The sequence below is a fragment of the Anas acuta genome, chromosome 12 (genome assembly GCF_963932015.1).
Source record: "Anas acuta chromosome 12, bAnaAcu1.1, whole genome shotgun sequence".
In the NCBI taxonomy this organism is placed as follows: Eukaryota; Metazoa; Chordata; class Aves; order Anseriformes; family Anatidae; genus Anas; species Anas acuta.
In genome coordinates, this window is record NC_088990.1 from 16,371,715 (window position 1) to 16,387,896 (window position 16,182).

The 16,182-nt window shown below is 36.5% G+C and overlaps 2 protein-coding genes and 1 long non-coding RNA gene across 5 annotated transcripts in view; 1 reads left to right on the forward strand and 2 right to left on the reverse strand.

The window, feature by feature from the left end:
* Positions 1–270: 270 nt before the first annotated feature.
* MPHOSPH10 (M-phase phosphoprotein 10) lies at positions 271–7,924 on the reverse strand. The gene is made up of 11 exons (XM_068696037.1): positions 7,794–7,924; positions 6,652–7,306; positions 5,698–5,846; positions 5,087–5,258; positions 4,689–4,830; positions 4,149–4,216; positions 3,296–3,433; positions 2,957–3,067; positions 2,623–2,730; positions 1,903–2,133; positions 271–530 (listed from the first exon to the last, which is right to left on the reverse strand). The coding sequence occupies exons 1-11, from the start codon at positions 7,868–7,870 to the stop codon at positions 381–383; spliced, it is 2,001 nt and encodes a 666-aa protein (XP_068552138.1). The 5' UTR covers positions 7,871–7,924; the 3' UTR covers positions 271–380.
* Positions 7,870–15,039, forward strand: MCEE (methylmalonyl-CoA epimerase). Its single transcript, XM_068696038.1, has 3 exons — positions 7,870–7,960; positions 11,580–11,920; positions 14,843–15,039. The coding sequence occupies exons 1-3, from the start codon at positions 7,930–7,932 to the stop codon at positions 14,993–14,995; spliced, it is 525 nt and encodes a 174-aa protein (XP_068552139.1). The 5' UTR covers positions 7,870–7,929; the 3' UTR covers positions 14,996–15,039.
* LOC137863122 (uncharacterized) overlaps positions 11,743–16,182 on the reverse strand; it is a 71,189-nt gene continuing 66,749 nt past the window's right edge. For all 3 annotated transcript variants that reach the window (XR_011100700.1, XR_011100701.1, XR_011100699.1), the window contains one exon: positions 11,743–13,737. This is a non-coding gene — a long non-coding RNA (uncharacterized lncRNA). The remainder of the gene's footprint in view (positions 13,738–16,182) is intronic.

A 16,182-nucleotide genomic window follows, 5' to 3' on the forward strand; every position in this document is an offset into this window, starting at 1 on the left:
TAGAACATGTGTGCATTAACTTTAGAAGATAAACTGTATCCTTACACTACAGTTTGCAAATTTAAGTTTTAATAAATGCATACTCCTGTGCTATATAAACAACTACATAAAGACACTAGGGCTATAGTTTGAAGAACATACAGCCACATCACACATTGCTTTATCTACATGCCCTATGTAAGAAAAAAAAAATATATATGTATCTTTTTAGAATGAGACGATCAAGGAGTTCAACAGTAGGAAGAAAAAAAAATAGGGAATAACACAATAGAGGTTCACAGAACATTTTAATTTTGTATAAAACCCAGCATTTATTCCAATGCAGCATTAAAGTAGAAACATTTTAATAAATACAAGACAGAGCATGTATTAAACTTAAATTACAATTTAAGTTTATGGACAGAGACTTCTTTCTGCTTCTTTTGTTTCTTCTTTAATTTGGTTGCATCTTTGACTTGCATTTTCACTTGGTCTTGTAACTGAGAAAAGAAGGCTTGGGATGATTTCAAGGCCTTGTCTTTTCCTTCATCCTGTCAATGGAACCAATATTTGTTATAACACCAAGAAACATACAGACAATACCACTATATTATTTATCATTTCTTTTAAAAGTCAAATATCATATGTAAGTACTAATTAATTTTCAGAGAGTCATCTCTTTTCAGCAGATTCTTACGCCATTCTGGCTAAAGATTAAGCTTCCTTTCTAGTCCTGATTTGGCATAGTAGGGAACTAAGGCATGTGAGCTACAACTGCATAATAAACTACAATTACTGAACTTACGTTTTGTATTTTGTTGGTCTTTTGAAAAGGTAAACAGAAGTGGTTTAAAAGTAATGAAGTTATTTCCCAATACACCAGAATTTCAGACATTTAAAAAAAATTAATTTATAAGGCATCGCAGGTGGAATATAAATTTACTTTTTTATAGCATGCAAAGCACAAAATCAATCTGATAGGATTATAAAGAAAGCTCCACAAAACGTAAAAAAGCCAACAGGAACATCATAGTTTGAAGTTAGGTCTCTGTAAACTTTGAGTAACCGAAGTAGAAACCTCATTTTCAGTTATACATGCAAGTAGTCAGTCCCATTTAGTCAAGTGGGACAGTTCAAACACAGGAAATAAGAGACTGAGTTCTAGTATTTGCAGGAACACCACCTTCTGAACTTTGAAATAAAAAGTAGTACCTAACACAAACAATTATTTGTTCTGTGAGAGTACTATGATATAAAGTAATTTTATCATACAGTTCATGTTTTTCCTTATCTAAAGATTATCTACACATCCAAGATTAATCTTCTCATTTAGTATATCTCACCCTGAATAAGCTTCTGCAGGTTCCAACAACCAATTAGGCATGATTTATTCATAATTCAAGTAATAACATCTACATGAATATGCATTATAAAAAGGAGGTCAATACAGAGCACAACTCAGAGTTGTGTTTTTTCAGGCTGCTCTCCTGACATCACATTCGTAGGGTAATCAGCAAAATCAGGAGTAAAAAAAGACATTCAACACTACTTTGCATTCAGTTCCATGCACGTATTAGACTGGTACTTCCAAAACTGCAGCTCAAAAGAATACAAGGAAAAAAAGGGGGAGGAAAAAAAAATACATCCTTTCCATGTCTACTTCCTACCTCTTCCTTTCCAGCAGTTGTACTTTTTATATTTACTCAAACATAAATAAGGTATCAAGGTTTGTGTAGGCAAGCAGATACACTACTTGGTACAAGAATTTCTGAGGGGATGGTAGGAGGTGTAGTTATGCCTAGAGGGATAGGAGAGAAGCAAATCCTTTCTTCTAACTGTGTTAAACATTATCTACCCCTGGGATTTTAGAGCTCATCAGCTAAAGAAAATTAAGTTAAACAGGACTACTCGAGACAGCATTACCTTGAGCAGAGTTGCTTTGCCTTCTTTTGTAAGCTTTTTCAATTTCGCTGCAGCAGCTTTTTTGCTGAGTTTTATGCCTTGCTCCGATTTCTTCTTTTCAAGAAGCTTTTGACGTTTCTCTTTTTCCCTTAGCTTTATACGTTTACGAAGCTTTTTCTTCCTTCGCTCTCGTTTTTTGTCTGTGGAAGTCTTTTCTGCGTCTGTTTTTACATCACCAGCTTTGTTCTTTTCCTAAAGAGAAAAAAATATATATAAGCATGCAAAAGAAAACTCACTTTAGTGAGTTTTAGTATTTAAGCCTGTCTTAGTGTTTCCATTATTTCAGGTGTCTGACACATTAAGGCATAGACTGAAAACAGCCAGAAGCTGGTAGTAGTGTTTGTACAATTGACAGTCTATTGCTGTTTAACTTCCCCTTCTACCCAGCTATATAATGGTAAAAACAATTACCATCACAAATCAAGAATAAAAACCATCCGTAAGTTAGTATCATGACCTAGCATGGTCTGATAAATAACTGGAATGAGTGGGAAGAGTTTGTTTTTAAAATGCTAGGCATGGAGGTTCATGAGGTAAGTAACCTTGAGTGGATGGGGTAGCAGAATCCTCCCACTGATCTGGCATCCACTACACCCTTCTGTTGTGAATACAGATCCTTGATTTTTCTGTTTGTTTGTTTGTGTGTTATTTGGTTGGGTTTTGGTTTTTGTTTGGTTTTACCTTGATCTCCTCTGGTGCTAAGAGAGCAGCGTCACTAACAGCAACAGGTGCTACTTCTTCCATAGTGATAGCTGGCAGGTTTGAGACTATTTTCACTTCTGGCACAGGCTAGAAATAAAAAAATATTCAGGACTAAGTACACCATCTCAAAGGAATGGAGTTTACATGTAACTGAACACACTAAATATTTGGTTATATTTAGAGGCAGTTATAGTGCATTTAATACAAAAAAAGTACAAGTTCAATGTTTACTCAAAATATACTTGGGAAATGAAAATTCTCCAGTTTCGAAGAAAATAAAGGAAAAGAGTAACTTCGAAACTGAACTACTTACTGGTTTGGGTGTGAAGTGGAAATTACAAAGTGCATCCAGTTGCAGGAAGAGAGAATCCATCATTTCCTGAATTTCTTTGTGTTCAGGATTTTCTTCCTCTTCAGTTTTTTGCTAGATTAATAATGTAATGTTAATGCAACACCACTCATAAAGCAATTTCACTTTGGCAAGACTGGTAACACAGTATGCAATTCAGAGCCATTCCACATGCCACATGAACGCTCTAAGGAAGTGTGAAGTAATTCCATAAAGCTTAAAACACCTAGTAGCATACAAGTGAATATATATGCTTATGTGATGCAAACTTCAAAGCAATAGGAAAGGCATTGTTTGCGTTACCTGGTGAAGTTTCAAGTATTCTTGCTCATAGATCTCAGCAAGACTCAGTTTACTTTTTTCATGGTCCAAAGTGATACGCTTCTTGTATTCAAAGGCATCCTCTTTTGGTTTTTCTTTTGGTTCTACATCGTCCCATGCCTGAGAAAGTCATAAATTAACAACCAAATACAACTACAGACTAAACGTGTTAGTTGCTACAGCTTATTTAGAACATTACTTATCTGACATTTTAACTAACTCACATGTGTGGCTTCCCCAGGAACTCAGGAAGTTCACACTTTAATTTGAAGAATAGAAGACACATACTCAAGCTTGTGTACACATTTTCAGTGAATCAGGGCAAAAATAGTATAATTAATTGCAAATGTGTAATTTCCTTAGATACTCTTCCATTATGTAATTTTACTTATTTATTTAGCAAACAGTAAGCCTCAACAAATTGTGAGATACAAGTCTTTTATCAGTGACTTTTAAGAAAAATTTTACACATTTGAGCTTTGGTTACTATTTAGGATGCATAAAGAACTACACAACTAGGATCACAGAAAAAAAGTGAGACTGGCATTATATTCCAGAGGAACTCCTTAGAGTTCCTCCTCTTTATCTGTAAATAATCTTTAGTTTGAACAAAATCAAAACCTAGCTTATAACACATACTTTAAAAAAAAAAAAAAAAGAAGATTAGACTCTGAAGCCCCATTCATTAAGGCAAAATGAAACATTCAGTTGCAGAAATTAATCAAGAAAACTCTATACTTAACATGTTAAGAGTTTAAACTTTCTTAGAATTTGCCCTGTGAATAAAGTCAAGGAACAAAATGTAAAAATGGAGAAGAGCAAGCAAGATATTAACCTCATCCAATATTCTCTGTTTAATGATATCTTCAAGCTGAAAAGTAGTTTCCTCTGTGATCACAGGAGCTGAAAAGAAGAAGAAAAGATTAATGTTTCTCCAGCAAGAAACACTTTTTGCTCTGAGGAATCAAAAAGAAAGAAAAAAAAAAAAGAAAACGAAGTAAAGCCTCAACAAATATGTAGTAGTTGAAAGTTTTTCTTGACCTAGAGATTGATGAAGTCAAGCAAATAATGTTTTCTTCCACTACCTTGGAGAGAAATGAAGATGGGAAAGAGAATGATGTTATGTATGCCTTGTAAGTGACTAAAACTGCCACTGAATTAATGAACTTTCAGGTAAATTCAACCAAGTGAACCAAGATGACTTCCTGTAATTTCCACAACGAAAATGCACTGCCTCAAAGACGTGCTGAAAAGTTTAACTAGTGTTTTTGTTACCCTGCTCTCAAGTCATGGGTGTTGTCATCAGGCTCACAGGCAAGGCAATCCAACTTGGTATGGCAATATACTCTCAAGAAAGCCCTCCCTCAATACTTACCCATTCGGACTGCATGATCAAAGAGTATTGTTTCCTCCAAAAGGCTATTTTCCGGTCGCTTTTGTCCAGTCACTTCTCCTTTAAGCTGCCAAGGTTTCTCTTCTAACAACTCTTCTTCTAAACTTTTTATTTTTTCACTCAACTGAAAAAAAAAAAAGGAAAAACAATTTCCTAAGAAGTTTAAAACAGTTCACAAGTAAACTCAAGGCAAGAAATCCATAGCCATTTCAGGTACTTCCAAATCCTCCTCATATAATGTGAGGATACGTAATTGCATACACACATCTGATAAACTACTTTATTTTTATTAAGAAGTCCCTTCATGTATGCCATGTACACGATTATTATAAAACACTGGTCACTGTTTAAAAGTATTAGCAAAACGATAAGACAATTACCTTTTCCTGTCTCTTTTCAAAAGACGACTTTATTTCACTGGGATCGATGCCCTTCTCTAACTGCATGTCAGTACTGTCTTCAGTTTCACTGTCATCTGGCAATCTAAAAGTAACTTTTGAAGAGGCCTTTTTACCTCTCACATTCTCAATCATCTCATTAATATCCTCCACCCTGTAAAATTAAAATACAATTTAAAATGAAGTAAAGGTTAAAAAGCCACTAACATTCGTGCTTGAAGATATTTCAGCCATTACAACTTTACCTGTTACAACTAACCGATAGTTAAGAACTGCAATAGACTTTCATTGAAGTCTAAAGACAAAGACACTGTGGAAACTTCTATACATCAACAAATAACCTTAAAAAGCTGAAGTTATAGCTATTAAATCATTTACTAAAATAAATCCCAAGAAACAACACTACGAAAGCAAGTAAAACTACTTTTTGACTAAGATAACAATGCAATCCATGAACATACAACAGATAACAGAAAATGATAAACCATGACTAAAGTGAACCTGGAATTCACAATTTATTTTCTACTTGAACAGTGCCACTCTTCAGTGTAAAATTATAAAAACACTTAACTGCAAATAATGCAAATACTTACTCAGACATGCTTTCTTCATTCTCCTTTTCAATAGCACTGTCTGCTTCCTCTTCCTGATCATCTTCAACACCATTAGCTACTAAGTCATCATTGTCATCAACAGGATCAAAGAAGTCTTTGTACGTCAGGTCTCTAGAACTTTTAACTGACTAAGAAGGTGACAGGGAAAACAAAAACCAAAAAAGCAGTTAGGATGACAGAAGTCTAAGAGCAGCCTGCCTCTGAAAGGCTAACATCTGGAGAATAGCATGACTTGTGTAATAGCAGTTCAGTTTACTGAAGCATTAACCTAGGGCAGAGCATCTCTGTAAAATTAGCCTCTTTTACAAGTACTCAAGAGCATTCTGCCACTTAAATTCATTTCTAACTTCAACATGTGCTGAAGTCAGAGAGCAATGATTTTTTCTGATTATTCACTGGTATGCGTACATCCTTCCTTATGCCCTGGGCAGAGTTCTTGCAAGCAAGAATCTCTGGCAACTTTAAGTAAGAAAAGATTAGTTTTTGAAACAAGTACTTGGCAACTTGCAAAATTTGAGTTACAAAGCCCTTTCCCTGTAAAAAGAAGTAGCCAAGCCACCTTTGCTCTGCATCAGTCACCTTAGTGATCCCCAATCACGAGACATCAATGTTGAGCAACGCAGCTTTCTTGCTAAGCTGGATCACCTATTTTGCAAGGTCTCGTATTTCTGATGACATGACCACCAAATCCTTAATCCATGCAGAAACCTAAAATCCATCTAAACAGAGACTAGAATGGGAAGACAGTATGTACTTGTGCACTGGTGCATTTTGCTACCAAATACTTAACATCAAATATTAACAGCAATCGTTAGTTTTCCAATCATTTTAACTTGGCAGTTTCTCCTGTGAGCTCAACAATTTAGAGTAAACCTAACAGGTATCAGATCTTGATTTAAATAAAAGAGTTCAGATAGTTTACTATCTTCTTACTTTGACTTTAGTTTCTTCAGACTCCTCTTCCTCATCATCTGAGATGATGTCCTCAAAGTAGTTGATATCGTCTTCCTCCTCCTCCCTCTCCCTATTTTCCTTCTCTGCGTGCTCTAAAAAAGCTTCCATCTCAGCCAGCTTGAAAAACTTGTCATCCACTACAGATTTTCTTCCTTTTTTTTTCAATGTTGTTTCCTTTGCTATTTTAGTTTGTTCTTCTAGTGCATCAATATCAAAGTCTACATCAGAATCCTCATCACTGTATTTCTGTGTTATGGCTTCTTTGGGTTTACTTTGCTTTTCTTTAGCTTTAGTTTCTTGTTTTGTAGAGACACTCTCCTGTTCAGTTTCTGCTTCCATTACGTCTTCCAATTCATTATCACTGCTAGCCTCTGCATCAGAGCCATCATCTTCCTGGTCTGAGACAAGGCAAAGATCTTTATCATTGGCATCCCTTGCAATGGATTTCTTGAAAAAGTCAAGAATTGCATTATTCTGGAGCTCTAGTTGTTGCCAAATCTGTTCTTCATCAAAGTTTTCTATCACCAGCTCTTTTAGAGGACTCCCACGAACTATACTGCTTCCCAGAGCTTTATTTAAGTCGTATAGAGTCTTTGTTAACGCCCTGAACTCAGCAGCCAGCCCATCTTGTACACTAGAAGAAGAGGAGAAAAAAGTTAAAGCTTTAAGAAGCACAACAGCTACTTTTTTTTTTTTTCCTCGAAGTTAGCTGGCTTTCCTTCATTCCCAGCCCCAGTAAGGTACCCGCATGGTCCCCCTGCAGCTCCCTGCCGGCCCTTTCCAACACTCACAGCTTTTGCGCAACTCCCCACGTGGCTGAGCGCAGCTACCGAGCGCTCCCAGCAGCAGACGCCTCACCATTTTTAAGCCTTTCAGCTTCCCCTCGCTCGCACCCCCGGGACACCCACGCGATTATCACGACTATCGCAAGCCTTCACCCGGGCGTTCCCTCCCTCCCGGCCCGTCCCGGCCCCGCAGCGCAGCCGGCACACACACAGACCCCTCGCTCCCGGCTGCCGGCAGCCCCGCCGCCCACACGGCGCTTCAGGTGGGCTCCGCGCGCCGCCAGGAGCCCCCCGCGCCCTCGCCCCCTCCCGCAGCGCCGCGGCCGCCGGCGGTACCTCAGGAACTGCTCGGGCCGCGCGGCAGCGGCGCCCGCCACCCTGAGCGCGGCCTCCAGCCCGCTGCGCGCCGCCATCTTGCCCCGCCCCGCGCCGTCAGGGCGCCCCCCGAGGCCGGGAGGCGGCGAGCGGCAAAATGGCGGCCGGCTGGCGGCGGGCGGCGGCCGGTAACGCGCGGCCGGGCGGGGGGGTGCGGGGCTGTGAGGCGCTCGGGGGGGACGGGGTGAAGGCAAGACAGCGATCATGTACGAGAACAAGGTCCGATGAATCTTCTCTGAAGGACAAAATAACTAGAAACATTCTGACTTGGTTGTCAGCGTGCGAAAAATCAGGTCTTTGCAAAAACAAGGCGAAACAACAACAAAAACAGTAGGGGCAAATGATGAATGTATGCCAGGCATAGAAAAACTGCGTGGTGCCGCTGGGCAGCATGCAAAAGTTTTTCAAACAGGACAGATACTTGGACAGGTAACTTCAGTCACAGTGTCCATTGGCTTCAGAAGACATATAATAAAATAGACTTCAGAGAATGTCTATTTTTTAGCATTGGAGAAAGTTCAGAATTAATTGCATAATTCTGTAAGTTCCTGGATGAATGTTTTGTGATTAAAGAGTTTAGCCACAACATTTACCTGAACAAAGGACTGGTTTTGTGATATATGCATAACTTGCACTGTTTCTTTCTTGAAACATGAATTTCAGTCTGAAGCTGCTAAAAAGCTTTCTTTTTCATTTCAGGGTCAGCTTTTGATCATTGAGTGTGCTACTTTGTAGCACAAAAATGAGACCAGAGACACGAAGATGAGTAAAGATTAGAATTATATTAATAGAAGTAGAATTACAGTAACTATATAGTTACTAATCTGTATAATGCCAGAAAAAAAAAAACCCACACAGTGTCTTTTGTTTATTCTCAGCCAATTCATAATGATATTTGTGTGTTTAAAATTAAAGCTCTATATGCATATGACTACAGCTAGAATAAATTCACAAGTCTTCTTAGATAAAAGATTATTAAAAAAAAACAAACAACAAACTCTAGAGTTCTCTGTCCCTACATCATCACCAGAAAAATACAGTCCTACCACCTTATGGGGAAGATATGGAGAGACACATAAAAAATACTGCTATATGAGTATCTTTGACTTTACAAGAATTTTAGGATTATTCTTTACTTCTTCACTCTTACCTTTCCTGGAAACACTGCAAAAAAATCAAATGTTTCTTGAGCTGAACCCAACAAAATTAACTTTTTCTATTTCTTTTGCCATTGCTTCAGTAATAGCTGAGTGGCAGTCTATCTTATTTGTGTCAAATGTCAATTTACTTGAAAATAGATGTAATACAGAATAAATTATAATAGCCATGTAATCTTTTGCCCACTGTGAGGTACAGAAAGAATTACAGATGATTACAGGAGATATAAAGATGATTGAGAAAAATTTTGCCCATTCCCATCTGTAAAGATTACTTGAAAATCTACATTACTAGCATTTCCACTCAGTCACGGGATGTTAATATTTGGAAGCAGGGACGAAAGAACAAAAGTGCTATAGAAAACATCAAAAATGTAAGTGTATTAAGCAGTCCTTTCACAGTGTTTTTCTCTTTTGGTAAATACTGACTTTCTCTAAGTGAAAGAGTTTCTCTTGCTTCACCAATAATTGGATCAGGCCTTAAGTATTAATGCCAGCAAACAGCTACTGATCCCGGGTAGATGGAAAAAACATTTGACTTTTTTTTTGTTTTTTAATGCATTATTTACTTCGGTGATCTGGTCAAGTTATTTATCCATGCTGCTAATTATGCCAACTAGATACTGCATGTTTCTTGTTTTGTACATTACAGAGCACTGCAAAGTATTGCTTCCTCAGGCAACTGCTTTGTTCACCCCTGACACAGTTCCATTCAGACAGCAACTGTATCTACTGAATAGATTCAGCAGAGACATTGGAAAAACAAGAATTTTTCTGCTGTGAAGTTGCTAGTGGATTTTTTTTAATATGTAAAAAGCTTTGAAATATTCAGTTGCAATACTGTCACTATTATAGCCTAAAGGTAACAAAAGTAAAAAAGAATTTTCCAGAACTTCTGGCTGCGATGAAAGTGATGACAGGATGTACTGTGTGAAAGGCTGGCAAGAGATACACCAGAGCAGTTCCTTGGAGAAGTGAGCAGGTTTATGAAAGCTCTTAATGTAGGCTGTTGATTTAATATTTTCAAAAGATTTTGAGTACACTTACTCTCATGGTAGTATTCGAAATTATGTGAATTTCATGTTGTAATTCTAAAGCTTACACATAAACACATGCACGTATACCTATCAGTACTGTATCATTCTTTGTGAAGAAAAATAAACTGACAGCTGTAGCCTTCCAGTTAAATGGTAGTTGTGTTTCCCACAGTCAAACCAGATGATTAATTACAGCTACTGCTAACCTTACAGGTATTACTAACTTTCCAGAGTACAGAGAGCCTGAAAAATGTAAGCCAAGTTATCCTAAGTGTCTTGGAAAGCATCCAAAATTTCAGTGCCTCCCTGGCACAATCGCTTAGCAAAATGGCACATTTGTGAATTTAAAGCTAAGAATGCATCAAAGACTTCCAGAATGCTGAGATGCCTCCAGCTTGGCCTTGAGGCATTGGGAACTCCGACATGGCCTAAAGCAAATCAGCATGAAATTCAAATGCTGCCTTTATCAATATACCCTTTCATTTAATTCTAATTGTGGTGTGAGACACAATTGATAAGACCGCAGTCCCGTCCCCCCCCATCTTTCCAAAGTGTACTACTTTGATAGATTCATTTTTATTTGTAATTATCCTAATTTTACTTTTTTTTTCCTGACTTTTTAAAAATCAAGCAACTTTAGAACTAACTGTGGGCAGCACAGAAATATGACAGTGCAAAGGTCAGAACTGTCTTGTCAGAGCAGTCTGTGAAGAGTTCAATAGACATCTAAGTTTTTTATGGCCCCAAGTTTCTCCAAGACTGTTGCATCTTTTGTCATCATCTAGATGTTAGCCCTTGCCTTTGTGCCATATTGTCATCCAGTATTTTTTTTTCATTATCGTTTCATTTATGATGAGACAAATCATAATCTTTCTCTTTTGTAAGTCATGCTGAAGTCAGTGGCACTAGTTGAATTAAAAAAGGAAATACGATTTTTACCTTTTAAGGATAAGCTAAAGTGTTACTGGTCAGTAGAATGTGGTATTAGAACTGAAATATTTCTAAGCATCTTGAAACTAAGTATAAGACCTGTACAGCACATGAAAAATGAGTGGCTAAAGACTTAATTCTTCAGAGAAAAAATCAGAAATCAGTAGAGTTAGTATCCCTTAAGCCTCAAACACAAGATGACATTTCTTTTCTTGCTATAGTTCTGACAGCTAAGAGCTCAAGTCTTTTATCTTTCTCTTGGATTGTGCAATATCAGTTACTTCTGTCATTGGTTTTGTTTGTTTGTTGTTTGTTTGTTATAATTTCTATATGTATGCACATACAGAAATATATGTTTCTTTCTCTATTTTATAAGAAGCTTTGAAAAATTCAGAAGCAACATTTAAGTACATTATGCAGTTGACTGTTATGTTTGGCCATGTATTCCAATTTTTAACAGACAGATATAAGCATTTACAACACTTTTTTTTTTACCTTCAGCTTTCCACACTAGTGTGCTTATGACACAGGAGTTACATAGGCCTCATTTAAAGGGGAAAGAGCAGATACTGTTAATTTCTCAGAAGCATTATATCGGTGCTATTCTTTTTTTTTTTTTTCAGGGCTTCTTACCAGATTGCAGACTTCAGCTCTTATGATACGAACTTTAGCATCATCGCATTCAGTTTCTCAGAACATTCCAAGCTCTTTGTGGAAACTGGGCCGACTTAATCATGTAGCAATTGCAGTGCCTGATTTGGAGAAAGCTCAGTCCTTGTATAAAGATGTGTTAGGAGCACAGGTGAGCGAGACGGTTGCTCTGCCTGAACATGGTGTCTACACTGTTTTTGTGGAGCTGGGAAATACAAAGCTGGAACTTCTACACCCTTTAGGAGAGAAAAGTCCCATTACAAGTTTTCTGCAAAAGAACAAGACTGGAGGAATGCATCATATCTGCATTGAGGTATTTTAACATAATGTATTGTATAGCAAGACAATGGATAGTAAATTAATATTTTTTTCATAGGATTGACCTGTGTAAAAAACATATTTATAAGACTGTCATATCTGTCAAAGTTTCACTTGTATAAGAGGATTATACCCATGTTTTAGTGTAGATGTTAGATGCAAAATTCCATATTGCTGCCTATGATAAATGTTTTCAATGTTTTCCATATTTGAGTCTTGCAGACTTTATTATTTCGTACAAAGAGTTATAAATAAAAAGTAATGGGATTACTGATGTGAGTGAAATTGTTTTCAGATTTCATCTATCAAGACCAGTGTTTGCATTTGCGTGCTTTCATTGAAAATTGAGAAATTTTGCATAGGCACAGGCATTGCAATTTTTCCTACATTAAGTTTGAGTATGTGCAGGTGTTCAAGAATAGAAAATTAATTCTGTTTAAATTGACCCCAAATAGAATTGCTAGGCTGCTGTTACAGAAATGTGAAACTGAACATCGGAAATGGGGAGTGTAGAATAAAGAACTGATTTACAGGAAAACAAAAAAAAGTCCTCAAGCCTTCTGTGAGACCAGTGGCACTTAGACATACGAGATGAGGAAGATGTAGGTACTTCTCAGCAAAAAGAGTTCAAAGCTCTCAAGAGTTTCAAGAATATGTAACCCCTTTAAAGAATTTTCAAGAAATATCTGTTACCAGCTGAAGCTGTTCTATGTAGATCTGTTTTGTATGAAATACAATCTTTCTTGTTGCAGACAAACCACAGATGACTGTCAAGTGAAGCCATACTGTTAATTATGAAAACAGAAGAATGGGACATGCTAATGATCCCATTTTGGACAACTGTATACAATAAGTCAAGTATACAATAAGGCCAAGTAAGCCAGGATTCATAATCTAGCAGATAATTTTGATTAAACGCGTGAGCTAGTGCTACCTGCAGCCAGATTTTCCTAAGTGAAGTCCTGAGACTACTAGATTCTCTAAGCAAAATAAATGTAAGTTCAGAAAAAGATTGTCCTAAATCAACTATGTTAGTGGTCTCTGTGTAAATTCAAATGGAAAGTTACCAAACAATTCACATGGAAAGAAAACCTTCTGTTGTTGAGCCGCTGTTTATGCGGTACTGAAAGCGGATTTGGTTGCTACCATAGTCAATCAAAAAGAAGTTAATGCCTCCTCCCCCAGTTTCCCGTTCCTCTCAGAATGGAAAATCCTACCATTTCTAGGTATGTCCGCCTCTGAAGTTGAGCAAAAATACTTTTCAGAAAAACTGTAAAAAAAAAAAAAAATCAGTCTCAATTGCTTGTTCGTTTGAAATTTTAAAATATTTTGTAGAAATACCTTTCCTTGAACAATTGTATTGCAAAAAGATTAATTTTAAAAATACTTTTCCATACTGTAGAAGAAGTCTGATGAGTTTATTAAAATACCTTTCTGTTCTTCCTTCTGTCTTATTATTTAAAGGAAAAATTTAGAAAGGTGTGTTGATAGGGAATTTGCTTTGGACAAAATAAGCATTTTTAGAAGAAATTAAATAATGCCAGACAAGCCATATCTGTGCCATATCAAGCCATATCAGTCAGTATCTGTGACAAAAAGCATGGTGGAGAACTGATAGGGTAAGAGAGAAATCCAGGCCTGATAGTCTCTTAATATACATGTAGATAAAACCACAGACTTTCCACAGTTTGCTCTCACTTCTTCCCTGGGGATACAGTTCATTCCATCTGAGCCCAGACACAGTTCTTCTTCTGGCCATCTCTGCAGGACAGGAGCAGCAGCTGTGGTAGCTTTTCTGCTTGGGGAAGCAACCTGGAGGGAGGCATGGCACACTTCTGACACTTTGCTGTCTTCTTTTAGATAATGCTTGACAGTCATTTGGTTTTACTTTTTTTGCTGGCTGGTAGTCACGTGCAGGAAGAACTGTAGTGACTTCTGAATTCTCATGAACAAAACTACAGCAAATGAGTAGGAATTAAGCGAAGTCTGTTCCTCCAAGTTAAGGCTAGGTATCTTCTGTAAAATTCATTATATATGTTTATTCACTGAGTTATGTCCAGACACCTCAGTCTGGAAAAACAGCAATGCTATTATTTTAATTCTAGGTCTTTTTAGGTTACTGACTATTGGCTTTGCTAAACTGAGGGCTAATTCCATTATTTCAAAGGATGGATGCATTTAAGGTTTGTATCCAAACCATCTGATGACATGACATGAGACTTAAGATCACACAATACAGCAAAGACATTTTTTGTTAATTATGTTTTACTGCAGGAAACTCTACTGAAATTTAATGTTAAATGCTATTATTATAATTAAGTTCAATAAGAAAACTAGATCATAGTCTGGGGACGTTTCTGGTAATTCCAAGGTTTTTGTCAGGAAACATGATAAAGTTTAACTTACTCAGAAGTAGTATATATAAATCTGGTAGGCTTTTTCTTTTTACCTTCTGCACGTTGCCCTGCCTCTTCAGCAGCATCTAATGAGTCAGTGTTCTGTCATCAATTAGACAGGGAGGAATTCTTCTTTAGTTAATGATATTTTGAAAGTAATACAATCTTATTAATAGCAATACAGATTTTAGATTATCTATAGAGTCCTTATAAAGTAACAACATAAATCAATGGACTTTGTGCATGATGAAATTTAATTGAATAACTTCTTAAATATATACTAGAATTTACTGAAACGGTACTTTATAAAATCTTCAAGTAACAAACGCAAACTTCTGTAGGATTTTTATTGTTAAGACTAGATTTTAAAAACGATTTCAGAATTTAATTGATTTTCACAATTATATTAGGACTTAGAAATAACTATTTAGTAAGGATTTGTATTATTGCTCCTAAATGTAGAATGTGCATAATACAATTTAATGTGTCAGTTTGTGTAAACTATATTTTTCTTTCATAAGGTTGATGACATAAACGCAGCTATGGCAGAACTGAAGAAAAAAAAGATTCGAATACTGAGTGAAGAGCCAAAAATAGGTGCACATGGCAAACCCGTGATTTTTCTTCACCCTAAAGATTGCCATGGAGTCCTTGTGGAACTTGAACAAGCCTGAGCTGTAATATTCATATATAAGACAATAAATGAGTTGTGAAGTTACTGATCTGGTGTTGGGAATATTGATGTACTATTCAATCTTTACAGATTCACTGCAGTTCCTGTGGATTAAGTACAGCTTTTGAGCACTAAAATAGTCTGAAGATTTTGTTGTTGTTGTTGATCTGATTTTCAGAATTAATGTGTTGACATTTCTTGAATTCTCTGTGATTCTAAAGATGAATGCATGATCTAAGTTGCATATGTAACAGTGATTTTGTTCTATTGCCTCATGCTTGCAGCATGGTTTTACCTCTGTAACCACAGAAACTGTACAGTTTCTAGGTCATGCCACATTATTTTGTTCTACATTTCAGAGCAGAGACCCACTTTTCAGTGACAACAATATAGCTTAGATATTCCCTTTAGAATTAAAAGGAAAAGGAACATTGCACTTTCTGTTTTTACCATTCACCGCCTGTGCTTCACATTGATTGACTGGTTCATGCAATAAACAAATTTGTATCTTATTGTATGGGCATCTGCAATCATTAAATAACTTTTTCCTTGTCATAACAATCACTGCTGAGGAAGTTACCCTGCATAAATCATCAGTTAGTTGTTTAATGAACTCTGCATACGCAGGTGATGGGAAGAAAAGTGTCTGATAAATTATTTGACTGAAATATGTTTCAGACTATAAGATGCTTCTTGCATTTTTATTTTATTTTATTTTATTTTCTGGTCAGGTGTTGAATACTTTTTTTTCAAGCTTTATTCATTAGAAGATATTTGGGAGAGACCTGAACAGAGTGAGAATCTTTTCACTTGCTTTATAAATATTGCTTTTCTATGCAACAATATTTATAAATATTGTTTTCCAATTTTCTTACAAAATCATTGGAAAGCACAAGACATGGAAGTCTTGCTTATGTACACTGTCCTCACATCAGAGAACAGCATGCCAGCATAATTATGTTTCTAATAGACTGTAGTCACAGTTTGTTGACTTGGACAAACTTCACTTTATTTGTATATGTTAAGCAAGCAGCGTTTGTCCTGGTGTTTTCTTTTATAAGCTTGCTTTGATAATGTCAGACGTAGAAATTGAAGATTTGCTGTTTCTCTCATAATTTTTCATAATCCTTAAAATCATTATTTTTACTGGCTAAACCACGATCCGTATTTTATACTTTCTTGCATCCT

What these genes read in the sequence shown, in the direction of transcription:
- MPHOSPH10 (XM_068696037.1), bottom strand. Translation starts at nt 7,870, where the DNA reads ATGGCGGCGCGCAGCGGGCTGGAGGCCGCGCTCAGGGTGGCGGGCGCC. An exon ending in CGGCCCGAGCAGTTCCTGAG is followed by an intron (nt 7,307 to 7,793) that starts GTACCGCCGGCG and finishes CTCTTCTTCTAG; the next exon opens with TGTACAAGATGGGCTGGCTG. An exon ending in TCCACTTCACACCCAAACCA is followed by an intron (nt 2,731 to 2,956) that starts GTAAGTAGTTCA and finishes TTTTATTTCTAG; the next exon opens with CCTGTGCCAGAAGTGAAAAT.
- MCEE (XM_068696038.1), top strand. Translation starts at nt 7,930, where the DNA reads ATGGCGGCCGGCTGGCGGCGGGCGGCGGCCG. An exon ending in CTGGCGGCGGGCGGCGGCCG is followed by an intron (nt 7,961 to 11,579) that starts GTAACGCGCGGC and finishes TTTTTTTTTCAG; the next exon opens with GGCTTCTTACCAGATTGCAG. An exon ending in TGCATCATATCTGCATTGAG is followed by an intron (nt 11,921 to 14,842) that starts GTATTTTAACAT and finishes TTCTTTCATAAG; the next exon opens with GTTGATGACATAAACGCAGC.